The sequence below is a fragment of the Nycticebus coucang genome, chromosome 3 (genome assembly GCF_027406575.1).
Source record: "Nycticebus coucang isolate mNycCou1 chromosome 3, mNycCou1.pri, whole genome shotgun sequence".
Taxonomy (NCBI): domain Eukaryota; kingdom Metazoa; phylum Chordata; class Mammalia; order Primates; family Lorisidae; genus Nycticebus; species Nycticebus coucang.
The window spans coordinates 39,536,377-39,551,073 of record NC_069782.1 but is presented as its reverse complement, the minus strand read 5'-3'; the positions used below and the strand labels follow the sequence as shown (position 1 = coordinate 39,551,073).

The 14,697-nt window shown below is 36.2% G+C and overlaps 1 protein-coding gene across 5 annotated transcripts in view; it reads left to right on the top strand.

Moving 5' to 3' along the window:
• Positions 1-14,697, top strand: part of METTL25 (methyltransferase like 25) — a 93,425-nt gene that overhangs the window by 17,305 nt on the left and 61,423 nt on the right. For all 5 annotated transcript variants that reach the window (XM_053584857.1, XM_053584856.1, XM_053584855.1 and 2 more), the window contains exon 5: positions 1,087-1,234. In XM_053584857.1, the coding sequence (XP_053440832.1) occupies positions 1,087-1,234 (148 nt within the window). The remainder of the gene's footprint in view (positions 1-1,086; positions 1,235-14,697) is intronic.

Sequence of the window (14,697 nt, the reverse complement as noted above, 5' to 3'; positions counted from 1 at the left end):
AAATCATGTACTAGTTACGTGACGTGACCCTTGGACTATCTGGCTTAATGGTGTCATTCATCTGTAAAATAGAAGGGGTGATATTAGAAGTTCTCACACAAAAAAAGGTTCTCTAAAAATCTTTTTAGTTCCAAATGATAAAAATATGTGATTTTAATAGGGCACGGATTTCCTGTATAAAAAATCCTTTTGGCTCCTTTAAATTTCTATGAGTCGTGTCAAAGGCAGAAAGATAACTACAGTAAATGGCTCTATAAAGATTGGTATATTGAACAAAGTTTTGTGCATATGTGCATTTGTACCCATTTTCTATTCTTGTGTCTGCATTTAAATTAGGCCTTAGTTAATTAGAACAAATATTTCATAGAAGTTTTGCATAATATTTATGTTATAAAATTTAGAGCAAAATTTCTTATTGAATTTTAATATTCAGTGCAACAAAAAATATAAGCTTTATGGTGATAGAGTGGAAATATTAACTTTGCAGGAGTTATATTTTTTTTTTAGTACAATTTTTGGGTTTTTTTTTTTGTTTTTTTGACAATCTATTGTGGTCAGAGTGTGATAGAAATGTGTCTCAAATTATAGGTTTGTCCTTAGTAATGCATGCTACATTTAATTATTCTAATCTTTGTTTGTTGTTAAGAAAATATTAGTTGTAAAAGAAATTAGAGAAACTACAAATGAATAAGTAACTGGAAAAAAAAATAAAAAAACCCTCAAAAGTTGTTATAAGAGATCACATTTTGCCTATAAAGGAAAAAGTTATTCATTATGAAAATAAATATAATACCTTCTAGGTAGAAATTATAAAAAGCTGCACATATCTACTGGACATTTAAATTCTTCACCTGATGCCTGGTGCAGGGTCCCAGCTGCTTTGGGGGATGTGAAGGGAGGATTGCCTGAGTCCAGAAGTTTGAGGGTGTAGCCAATATGATTATTCTTGTGAATAGTCATTGCACTCCAGCCGGGCAACATAGCAAGATGCTGACTCTAAAAATAGAAAAAGCAAATGTTTACCTGGATTGTTTCTTAATCTGGCTTTTAATTGCCAAAGTTTACTTTTTCTTCTTGTCTTTAAAGGATTGTTTGATGGTGGGTCTACACACTTGTGGTGATCTTGCTCCAAATACTCTGCGGATATTTACTTCCAAGTCTGAAATCAAGGGAGTTTGCAGTGTGGGATGTTGCTATCACCTCTTATCTGAAGAGTATGAAACCCAGACTAAAGGTACAAAGTGCCCCATGTGTCATCATTTTTATTATATGAGCATAATGGCTGTTTCTTACTTCTCCTCTGTTTTGGGGTCACTATCACAGTTTGAATTAACATTTAAGATAACATCTCATTTTCTAGCAATTTTAATATTACCATATTAATGACATTTGATGCACCATTATCTATGTATTACAGTTCTTTTGGTCATAAGATGGTCTTAATGAGTGCTGAAAAATTTGCAAATATTTCAGATTTTTATGTTGTATATATTTTAGAGAACTACATAAATACTTGTGAAGCATACATTTAGTAAGAGAATAAAGCTAAATTATGTAGTCATGAATTAGTCTCAAAGTTCCCTGTTATTTTCAAAGCCTTCATTTTTGAAGGAATAATGATATTTCTAAAGAACATTCCTTACTGTGTTTTGAAGAGACAGCATAGTAGGATTTTAGAAAACTGCAAAACTGTGTGGTTGCATTAAAATAGTAATTTTTAAACTATGCTACTGGACTAAGGAGGTGTCTGAAGAGAAATATACATAATAGGTTGGAAGGATTCGAAGTAGCCCATGACCCTCCAGAGTAACTGCCAAAATACCTGTTTTATCCATTTTACTTTATTAAATCTCTTTACAAGATATGATTTCAAAACCACTATTTAGATTACATTGTTTATTTAGACTATTAATAATAAGTTTTCCTTTTAGTTTAATAATGCCTTTGTCAGTGTCCAGCATCCCTTGCTAATAATTTTAGGTTAGAAGCATTAAGATTACCATCCTTTTTTCTACATAAAATGACATTTGGTTGATCTTTCCCCATTTTTAAACCCAGTTGAATATGAAATTTTGGTTATTTTCATTAGTCATGGAAATAGAAATTATAATTGTGTATTTCTATTGAATTGAGGTGAAACAGAAGTCATTCTTAGAACCAGTAAAGATTTTTGTGAAATAATTAATTGGTTTAGAACTATTTTATCAGAGTTTTGAAAATGTTATTTTAGGGAAGATTCATAGAAGTGAAATTATGAATATATAGGGTGGCCAGAAAATCCATATGCTATTTAAAATTTAAAAAAAAAAGTGTTTCTACTTAACTATGTACCCAAGGATTTACATTTTTTATAGTATTTTTATCTTTTCTAAAATAAATCTTAAAAAAACTTTAATGCAATCACAGCTGTACATCTTTTTAAATATTAAATGTTTAATATTTTCCTTAATCAGTAATAGCATAAGATTCTACATAAGGAAGTGCTGGCTTTTGGGGCGTCTTTTTTGGTTCTTAGTTCAGGAGTTTCCTTTTCTGTAGGTACAGTGAAATCCAGTTTAATAATTGGCTCAATTTGGGGACAGGTTTAGGCCTTTTTTGTGTACTTAAATTCAAAGATACTGCCTTACATTTTTAGACCTTTAATTTCAGCTGCCTGTTTCTTCCTTTTGTGTTATCATCATTGTCCCCAGTGGTATCTTCCTATTCCAAGTTGCCTTCCTTTCCTCTTGGCAAGTACCTTCTTACCATCTTCTTACTTATTGGCGGATACCATCGCTGGGTTCTGCTGCAAGCTGGCAGTCATTGCTCCATCAGGTCTCAGATCCAGTCTTCCTCCCCAAAGAAGGTTTCTCTTTCTTTGGTTGAGCACTCTACTGTGTCCCACCCTGTTCTCCACAGTCCCACTCACCTGATCCTCCAGAGATCATTTTGCTAGTTTCAGATGTTTCTTTCTCTCTCTCTCTCTCTTTCTCTCTCTTTCTTTCTTTCTTTTTTTTGTAGAGACAGAGTCTTACTGTACCGCCCTCGGTAGAGTGCCGTGGCGTCACACGGCTCACAGCAACCTCTAACTCTTGGGCTTACGCGATTCTCTTGCCTCAGCCTCCCCAGCAGCTGGGACTACAGGCGCCCGCCACAACGCCCGGCTATTTTTTGGTTGCAGTTTGAACCTGCCACCCTGGGTATATGGGGCTGGAGCCCTACTCACTGAGCCCGATGTTTATTTCTTAACTTACATTTTAAATCAAAGTTTGTCTTGTGGGTGTGAATTAGGAGTTACTTTATCTCTCCTTTGTCTACTTTTTCAATTATGTAAAGAGATTCAGATTTAGGTAACCATTATTATTTTGTAGAAACCAGGAAATGTTATTGTTATATTTTTCATCTGGTATCTGATTCTTTAATCCTATTCTTTTCTAAAGGAATTGGCAGAAGCTGCTTGAGATATTTGAAAAAATTCAGAGAGTTACTTCTTTAACAATACATTCTTTGTCAGCTTTCAGGTACCTTTTCTAACAGATTATAGCGTTAAACTGTGAAGTATTCATTGACCATGTATTCTAACTGGAATGAATGTGAAGAGGCAATATTAGATAGAGACTTTGGAAAAACCTGAATGGAGAGGGAAGATCGGTACATCCATATATTCGATCGCTCTCATTTCTTTCCTTCCATGGAAAGGTTTGATACATTGATGAGCCTTCAGAGTACAGATGTTAGATTTTATTCACTTTTATGTCATTGGAACTAAATACATTGACTCAAACGTGATTGATGGAATGAAGTATATATAATGTGTGTTGAAAATAATTGAGTAGGAATAGGAATTAAGATCACTGTTGCCCACCTTGGCAGCTGTATTTCACACAGTCAAGAGAGGATATGATTTCATCAAGCAAACATTTATTGAGCAACTACTATTTTTAAGACATTACACTTAACACTATACAGATAATAATGAAAAATGAGGGAGTGGCTTATAAAAAATTATTTGGGAAAGAGATAAGAAAATGAATAACAAACAGTTCAGTTCAACAAATATTCATCAAATGCCATCTGTGTTACACTGTGTGTTATCTTTATTCTCAAAAGATTTTTTTTTAAAGCCCTCAATCCTAGGAGCCAAATAATCCTTCTTAGTAACTTAAAAATATTCTTGGCCAGGTGTGGTGGCTCATGCCTATAGTCCCAACGCTGTGGGAGGCCGAGGATGGTGGATTTCCTGAGCACGGACATTCAAGACCAGTGTGAGCAGGAGTGAGCCAGAGTGAAACCCCGTCTCTATAAAAAAAAAAAAAAAAGCTGGGCGTTGTGGCAGGCACCTGTAATCCCAGCTACTTGGGAGGCAAAGGGCAAGAGAATCGCTAAAGGAAGAATGGAAAAAAAAGAAAATTTAAAAACAAAAACCTTCAAACTAAGAAGAGTGAAAGCCAGCTGAAATTGAAAGCAAAAATAAAATAAAATAAAATAGAATTCTTATAAAAATTATTTAGCATAAAAAATTCAAACATAGAAAAAATAAAAATACAAAGTCAGTCCTCAAACTCAATTGGATTTCTATGTATCTTTTCAAAAAAAGTGTGCATAAATGCATACACATTCTACATATATATGATAGGAAACAAATATACACATATGCACACGTGTGTGTACATATATATATACACACTGTTCATTACCTTTTTAAACATAATTTGATAATCTTTTCATGTCTGCTCAAAGAAATGTTGCTTTATTCTTTTTAATGATTGCAAGGTATATCATATACTATATTTTTTCACTCCTAAATTGTTCTTTGTTTTTTTTTAATTGTTAATATTTACTTAAAGCAATGCCATTCTTCTTTTAATAAACCAAAATTTAGTAACTAGATGATTAGTTCAGTGTAGAGTTTGGAAAGCATAAAATATGGCCCAAATCTTCATCTGTTTTCTTATCCTCGAATAATTAGTTTCAAAATAGTAAGTGCTGTGAAACTTATATCTGTTATCTTATAACAAAGTAGCATGTTAGCTCAGCTTGTGAAGCCTTGAAGTATATTCACCAAAAGTATTTTTGGTGATACCCAAGATGTTTTGAAAGATCAGTAAGAAGTTAATCAGAAAGTAAAGTGGGAAGGGTGTTGCTGATAGAATTATAAGAGGCAAGGAGTAATGTTTAAAGTTACGTTACCTTCTCTTTGACTTTTGCAATCACTATTTCTCTTTATACTGTCTTTTCTTCTGTTATTCTTCTTCATGTCTTTCTTGAAAACAATGATAATGGTAGTCCTAATGTTCATTTCGTTGGGTAGAAAGGCATAATTTTTAGAATGAATGAGATTTCCTTTCTTATCTTAGTTTTTACTTCATAACGTATTTCCCTAGAATCTATTATTGATTAACATAGTTTATTTACTTAGTACTTGGTCATTCATAAAATAATTTTGAGTCTTCTGGAGAAATTAATTAAACAAAATAGCTCCAAAGTTTTGCACACTAGAAATGGAAGTCTCTCAGGTAGCAGATTCTCAAGCAATGGTCTTGAATCCTGCATGCATAAAAAAAGGGCAGTTTCACCTTTTCATCTCTAGAGCAGACATTCCTGCTGTTCTCTGTGGCCCCGGAATTCATATAAAAAGTGTTGGGAGGGCTTCTCAGAACAGTGACTGGCAAATACAAACTCTCATTTTCCTTTCCTGTAGACATAGTCAGTTCGTGGAAAGGCCTTCCTGTCAAAAATATCTTATCCGGGTTGCACCTGTGGCTCAAAGAGTAGGTGCCAGCCCCATATTCGGGAGGTGGCACATTCAAACCCGGCCCCAGCCAAAAATTGCAAAAAAAAATCTTATCCATTGAGAATCACTGACATTATCAGGTAGACAATGCTAGACTTCAGTGGGGAAAGCAAATAGCAAATAGTAATATCTTCATGTTTTTTGCTTTCCTGATATATACCTAAAATGAACAGTGTTGAGAGTTTGCTTGTCAGGAAAGCAAGGAACAAGCAGGAGGGAACAGGACCAAGTGGTGTGATGAGATGGGTGGGTATATGCATCATGAGCGCTCTCAAATACTTTGGAGGCCAAGAAAAGAATTGGAAAGCCAAGAAATATGTAGAAAAATAATAGGATAGGAATAATAAAAGCAAACTTGGTTTATGTTACAGTTTTGCCTAGCCCTGGACTGCCACATTTTCTCCTCTCAAAAACCAGATGGGTAAGGTAACTTACTCCCATTCCCCTTTTTCACAATCCATCTCCATTTTTCTCACTTTGTCTTTGTTGTAGTAAAAAAGAGAAGATATGAACCATCCCTTGTAATTTCTATATCAGTGTTTTTTAACTCTAGCTGCCAGCTGAATCAAATTTGACACTTTTAGTATATAGATGATGGGGACCTGCCTCTGACCTTCTGAATTATAATCTGTAGGTGTAAGACTTTAATATAAATATTCTTAAACAGCTCCATATTTCATTCTGATGAACAGCATCATTCGAAGCCAACTGTTTATTGTGTTACGTAGGAAGGCAAGCAGAATTCTGGGGTATGATTTGTAGAAATTTGTTCAAGATTATATATAGTTATTCCATCTTTTCCCATGCAGAGACTTAGTTGCCCTCTTAGACACTGCCAGTTTGCAGATTCAAACCAAAAGTTGAACTTTAAAGAGCCCAGGAGGGAATATCAAAGTCCAAAATGCAGAGAACTGGAATAACTAGCTCAAAACAAAGTCCTTAATATATAGAGCTCAGAGTGAAAACCTGAGGAAGCTAGAACCCAGAGGGCAGGAAACTGGGCCATAAATAGAGAATGAAATTGTGGTTTAGAGGCTAGACCAGTGGTTCTCAACCTTCCTAATACTGCGACCCTTTAATACAGTTCCTCATGTTGTGGTGACTCTCAACCATAAAATTATTATCATTGTTAATTTAGTTGTACAAATAAAGTGAGGGTGAGGGGCAGGTGTTTTAAGATATGGATTCTTGAAAAAAAAAAAGATATGAAGGGAGGGACACAACAATGAATATAATTTTGTGGTTGGGGGTCACCTCAACATGAACTGTATTAAAGGGTCGTCGCATTAGGAAGGTTGAGAACCACTGGGCTAGACAAATTCGACGGAAAAATCTAGAACAAACAAAGCGTGTCCAAGATAATTTTTGATGAACAGATATGGGTGTGTGGAAGTGGTTAGGTAAAGGCAGGCGATAGCACACAATTTGTCCTGGGTTCTCTGGCAGCACCTATCTTGATAGATGGAATCCAATGTAGTCTTACAGATACAATGTATGCTGTAGAGTCCCAGTCTTTCTTACTAAAATATAAATCTACCACTATATAGTTTGATTATTGTATTAAAATAACTGACTTACAAGGCAAGGGTTTGCATGCACAAAGTTAGCACATCACCTGTCATATTTTAAGTGCTAGGTTCCATGGAGTTATAACTCTGAATGGTCAAATATGTCATGTGTCCCTCCCTGCATATCTTTCTTTTTTTTTTTGAAGACTCCATATCTTAAAACACCTGCCCCTCACCTTCACTTTATTGCACATCTGTTTTTAAGTTTGAATTGGGGCAGTGATGACCTTTGGGATGTAAATTTGAGTGATTAATAGTGCAACATAGAATCTTAGAAATTGTGACATGGTAGCATTGTAACATTTTATGGTAAATTTACTATGTAAACAATATGTGTTTTATATGAATATGAATATGTTTATAGGAATGTGTTTACCCAATCAAATATGATAGACCATAGAGGTGGTCTGTCACAAATATTTGTTTTCAAAAATATGTCAAAGCTCTATCAGCTATTAGCAATAGCTAAATTGACATCATATGTTTCAAAAACTGCTTTTAAACATTTTTCGTTATGAGCCACCAGCCTCTAGGAGAATAAGAAATAACAGTCTTATTACAGTGTTTTATAGAATGTACTTTTCCCCAAGCCTGACTAATGTTTCAGTATTTTGACCTCATATTGATTATCATAATTAAATTGAAGTATTTATGTTATTTTTTTTCTGGAAGTTGTAAAGAGTACATTTTTTGTAAATCTTAGTATAACTTGGTTGTTATTCTCATAAAGGTAGAAATAGACTGTGGAAAACAGTACTGGTTACTGACTCAGACACACACATCTCTTCTTCCTTGCTAACTAAACTTTCTTGGTAACTAAAAATGATTTCATTTAGGAATCCATTATTCCACACATTGAGACTTTTTACAGCCTAAGAAATAGATGAATTTCAGTGACTCTAAATTAATTATGGCAGTTGTTTTGCTTTGAGAATGAATATGAAACACGATTATTACCAGTAAGTCAAGAAAGACTTGTCTCCTAGAGATTTTATTTTTTCCTTTTAAAACTGAATACAAGACAAAGACATCATTTTTTTTTGTTCTGTCTCTGGATTTTGTCATCTGTATGAGTTTGTTCAGCTTAACAGTTATCTATATCTGGCTATTATTAACTTAAAATATATTCTGTTAAAAATTGGTCCAGCCTGTGGGATAAAAGGTAATTTTACTTTAAGTTTATATAATCATTTCATAAGCTTGGAGTGTGGGAAGAAAAGAGAAAGAGCAGAGACCCTAGAGAGTCACGTCAGATGGTTTCAGATAGCTTCTTCCCCAACTTTATAGAAGCAAACCTTATCCTGACCAATTTGTGCTTGGTCTGCTTTTTCTTCCCCTCTTCCCAACCTAGTACCCAAAAATCTTCTCGTATTGTTGATGGAAATTTGTCAAGGGTGTATGATACCTACCCTAGTATAGACTGTTCTTAATGCATGTCACCTGTTAGAGTTTTAAAGAAAGTTATGACTAATTTCTTTGTCAAGTAAATAGCAGAGAATTATTCCTATCACTGTGACAATCCACAGTTGGCTATCTTTTAGTAAATATCTGACAATGTTTTCTATCTAATAAATTGATGCTGTTTAAGTTTTGTGAAGCAAGCCTGTTGGTCTTCTACGGGCATGTAGTACAGAAGTTGGAGGATACTGAGGAATAACACATGGTCTCTGTTTTCAAAACACCATCAATTTGTCTTCCATTTCCAACAGTATAGGAGATGAGATTTTCCTAAGAGTCTCTCCTGCTCCAATTCAGCTAGATCCTGGCTAAATTTAGAACTTTTTTTTTAAGCATTGCTGAGTCTGTAAAAAAATAAAGGAAATCTCTATAGATCAAGAAAAATCAAAACCAAAAAGTTAAAATGAGGGGTGAGGAGCAAGATGGCCAACTGGAGCCAGCCCCCGACAGAAGCTCCCATAACATCCAGAAAGTACCCTATTAAGCTGAAGACTGGAAGATGAGCTGAGAAAGAAAAGTGATAACCGCAGGTCACCTCTGCTGAGGCAAGCTGCAACTCCAAGAAAGCAAACTTTAGGTGCAAAATTCACCCAAAAGGAAAAGTGTCCATCCCCTCCCCCAAGAAAGCGGTGGGTTTTTATATTTTTTCTCTTCCTTTGCTCCTGTAGGTTTTCTACAAGCGAGTGGTGAACTGAGGCCCTCTGGTCTCACCCCATGGGGAGAGCTGTAGGAAGTGGGGACTACTTTCCCAGAGGGACCCTGCTGTAACTTTGAACACTGTCTTGCCAGACAGAACAATTGAACTAACATTTTCCCTGCCATATTGAACTTCCAGTCTACCTTTCCCCCCTCACCTGATGAACCAGAAGCCTAACCCCTGCAGAGACTGTGGGAGGAGGCTCATGAGCAGCCCAACTGCCAGACCAAGAGCCCCCGCCCCGGGCCCAGCCACAGCCTGCTACAGCCAACATCCCGCGCCCTCCCTGCCTCTGTGCCACACCCCCCACCAGCCAGAGAGACGGCTAGAGCTGCATATCCCACACCCTGGCCCTGGCACGCTCCCTGCTTCCAAGCCGTGCCCCTGCCTGGCCAGACACTGCTAGAGCCATGTGTCCTGCAACCTGCTCCCCGCGCCCGCCCTTCCTCTGCACCACGCCCCCGTCAGGCCATAATTATGAGCCAAGCACTTGCCAATTAATATGAAATACATAAAGAAATTTCTAGATGTACTTGGCTTTTTTTGCACAATCACCTCATATTGACAGCTGTCAGCTATATGTTTTCCAGAATGTTGGCACTAATTTTATTTTTGCCATGGGCATCATCTTGCTGCCTAAAAAGAGTTAGAGATGGATCTTTAATATGTTTTGCTTTTTTTTCTTTAATTTTCACTTCATTATTTTTTGTAAGTAATAAAAAGTGGGTTATTATTATTATTTTATTAAATCATAGCTATGTACATTGATATGATCATGGGGCATCATTCACTAGCTTTACAGACCGTTTACCAAGTTTCACATACACCCTTGTAAGATGCACCGCTGGTGTAATCCCACCAATCCCCTTCCCTCTACCCACCTCCACCCTCCCTCCTCTCCCTTTCCCCCTTCCCCCTATTCTTAGGTTGTAACTGGGTTATAGCTTTCATGTGAAAACCCTAAATTAGTTTCATAGTAGGGCTGAGAACATTGGGTACTTTTTCTTCCATTCTTGAGATACTTTACTAAGAAGAATATGTTCCAGCTCCATCCATGTAAACATGAAAGAGGTAAAGTCTCCATCTTTCTTTAAGGCTGCATAATATTCCATGGTGTACATGTACCACAATTTATTGATCCATTCATGGATCGATGGGCACTTGGGCTTCTTCCATGACTTAGCAATTATGAATTGACCTGCAATAAACATTCTGGTACAAAAATCTTTGTTATGGTGTGCTTTTTGGTCTTCTGGGTATATGCCCAGTAGAGGGATTACAGGATTGAATGGCAGATCCATTTTTAGATCTCTAAGTGTTCTCCATATCTCTTTCCAAAAGGAATGTATTAATTTGCATTCCCACCAGCAGTGCAAAAGTGTTCCCTTTTCTCCACATCTGCGCCAACATCTCTGATCTTGGGATTTTGTGATATAGGCTAGTCTCACTGGAGTTAGATGGTATCTCAAAGTAGTTTTGATTTGCATTTCTCTGCTGATTAAAGATGATGAGCATTTTTTCATATGTCTGAAGACTGTGTGCCTGTCTTCTTCAGAGAAGTTTCTCTTCAAATCCCTTGCCCAGCCTGCCATGGGATCCCTTGTTCTATTCTTGCTAATGCGTTTGAGTTCTCTGTGGATTCTGGTTATTAAACCTTTGTCAGAGACATAACCTGCAAATATCTTCTCCCATTCTGAGGGCTGTTTGCTTGCTTTACTTACTGTGTTGGCTGTGAAGAAGCTTTTCAGTTTGATCAAGTCTCAGTAGTGTATTTTTGAAGCTGCTTCAATTGCCCAGGGGGGTCCTCCTCATAAAATACTCGCCCAGCCCGATTTCTTCAAGGGTTTTCCCTGCACTCTCCTCTAGTATTTTTATAGTTTCATGTTTTAAGTTTAAATCTTTGATGCAGTGAGAGTCTATCTTAGTTAATGGTGAAAGGTGTGGGTCCAATTTCAGTCTTCTGCAGGTTGCCAGCCAGTTCACCCAGCACCATTTGTTAAATAGGGAATCTTTTCCCCACTGAATGTTTTTAATTAGCTTGTCAAAGATTAAATAACGGTAAGTAGCTGGATTCATCTCTTGGTTCTCTATTCTGTTCCAGACATCTACTTCTCTGTTTTTGTGCCAATACCATGCTGTTTTGATCACTATCGATTTGTAGTATAGTCTGAGGTATGGTAGCGTAATTCCTCCTGCTTTGTTTTTATTTCTGAGTAATGTCTTGGCTATTCGAGGTTTTTTCTGATTCCATATAAAACGAAGTATTGTTTTTTCAAGATCTTTAACGTGTGACAGTGGAGCTTTAATAGAGATTGCATTGAAATTATATATTGCTTTGGATAGTATAGACATTTTAACAATATTGATTCTTCCCAGCCATGAGCATGGTATGTTTTTCCATTTGTTAATATTTTCAGCTATTTCTTTTCTTAGAGTTTCATAGTTCTCTTTATAGAGATCTTTCATGTCCTTTGTTAGATAAATTCCCAAATATTTCATCTTCTTTGGCACTACTGTGAATAGGATAGAGTCCTTAACTGTTTTTTCAACTTGACTGTTGTTGGTATATATAAAGGCTACCGATTTATGAATGTTGGTTTTGTAACCTGAGACTCTGCTGTATTCCTTGATCACTTCTAAAAGTTTTGTAGTAGAGTTCCTAGTGTTTTCCAGATATACTATCATATCATCTGCGAAGAGCGAAAGTTTGATCTCTTCTGACCCTATGTGGATACCCTTGATCGCCTTTTCTTCCCTAATTACAGTGGCTAAAACTTCCATTACAATGTTAAAAAGCAATGGAGACAATGGGCAGCCTTGTCTGGTTCCTGATCTGAGTGGAAATGATTCCAATTTAATTCCATTCAATATGATATTGGCTTTGGGTTTGCTGTAGATGGCCTCTATCAGTTTAAGAAATGTCCCTTCTATACCGATTTTCTTAAGTGTTGTGATCATGAAGGGATGCGGGATATTATCAAAAGCTTTTTCTGCATCGATTGAGAGAATCATATGGTCTTTGTTTTTTAATTTGTTTATGTGCTGGATTACATTTATAGATTTACGTATATTGAACCAGCCTTGAGATCCTGGGATAAAACCGACTTGGTCATGATGTATAATTTGTTTGATGTGTTGCTGGATTCTGTTTGTTAGGATCTTGTTGAATATTTTTGCATCTATATTCATTAGTGATATCAGTCTATAATTTTCTTTTCTTGTTGGGTCTTTTCCTGGTTTGGGGATCAGGGTGATGTTTGCTTCATAGAACGTGTTGGGTAGTCTTCCTTCTTCTACCTTTTGGAATAGGTTGAGTAATATAGATACTAATTCCTCTTTAAAGGTTTGGTAGAATTCAGACGTGAAACCATCTGGTCCCGGGCTTTTCTTTTTAGGGAGGTTTTGTATGGTTGATGTTATTTCCGAACTTGATATGGGCCTTACCAACATTTCCACTTGATTCTGGCTAAGTCTTGGAAGCTGACATGCTTCCAAGTATTGGTCAATTTCCTTCAGATTTTCATATTTCTGAGAATAAAGTTTCTTGTAATATTCATTAAGGATTTTTTTGATTTCTGAGGAGTCTGTTGTTATTTCATCCTTGTTGTTTCTGATTGATGAGATTAGAGATTTTTCTCTTTTTTTCCTGATTAGGTTGGCCAAAGGTTTATCTATTTTATTGAGCTTTTCGAAAAACCAGCATTTAGATTTATTGATCTGTTGTATTATTCTTTTGTTTTCAATTTCATTTAATTCTGCTCTAATTTTGGTTATTTCTTTTCTTCTACTGGGTTTGGGGTTGGAATTTCCTTCCTTTTCCAGTTGCTTGAGATTAAGTTGTTAACTTCCTCTCTTTCCGTTCTCTTGAGGAAGGCTTGTAGTGCTATAAATTTTTCTCTTAGAACTGCCTTTGCAGTGTCCCAGAGGTTCTGATAGTTCGTGTCTTCATTGTTGTTTTGTTCCAAAAAATTGGCGATTTCTTTCTTAATCTCATCTCTGACCCAGCTGTCATTCAGCATAAGGTTATTTAACTTCCATGTTTTTGTATGAGTATGCAGATTGCTGTTGTTACTCAGCTCAAGTTTTATTCCATGGTGGTCCGGGAAGATGCATGGAATAATTTCTATTCCTTTAAATTTACTGAGGTTAGACTTGTGACCTAAGATGTGATCGATTTTTGAGTAAGTTCCATGGGCTGTTGAGAAGTATGTGTATTCAGTTTTGTTGGTATGAAATGTTCTGTAGATGTCTGCTAAATCCAAATGTTGGATGGTTAGGTTTAAATCTAAGATTTCTTTGCTCAGCTTCTTGTTGGAGGATCGATCCAACACTGCCAAAGGAGTGTTGAAATCTCCGACAATTATGGAGCTGGAGGAAATCAAGTTGCTCATGTCTGTTAGAGTTTCTCTTATAAATTGAGGTGCATTCTGGTTGGGTGCATAGATATTAATAATTGAGATCTCATCATATTGAGTATTACCCTTAACAAATATGAAGTGACCATTCTTGTCCTTCCTTACTTTTGTTCGTTTAAAGCCTATTGTATCTGCAAATAAAATTGCAACACCTTCTTTTTTCTGATTACCATTTGCCTGAAATATGGACGACCATCCTTTCACCCTGAGTCTGTATTTGTCTTTTAAGCTAAGATGTGACTCTTGTATGCAACAAATATCTTGCCTGAGTTTTTGTATCCAATCTGCTAACCTATGCCTTTTTAGAGGACAGTTTAAGCCGTTCACATTAATGGAGAATATTGATAAATCTGGTGAAGTTTTGGGTATTGAGTTTTCCAAAAGTCCAGTGGGCATTTTTAATCCTTTCGCCAGTGTGGAAATTGGAGTTTGAGCTGAAGTTTCTGAGCGAGTTTACTTTTGTGGTATAGGATTGGGTTGGTCATTATGGAGGATAGGTCTGAGAATATCCTGAAGAGCTGGTTTGGTTATGGCAAATTTCTTCAACATATGAATGTCATGAAAGTATTTAATTTCTCCATCATAAATGAAACTCAGTTTAGCTGGATACAAGATCCAGGGTTGAAAGTTATTTTGCTTGAGGAGATTAAAAGTCGGTGACCACCCTCTTCTGGCTTGAAAAGTTTCAGCAGAGAGATCTGCAGTCATTCTAATATTCTTCCCTTTGAAGATAATGGTTTTCTATCTCCTGGCAGCTTTGAGGATTTTATCCTTCATATTAACTTT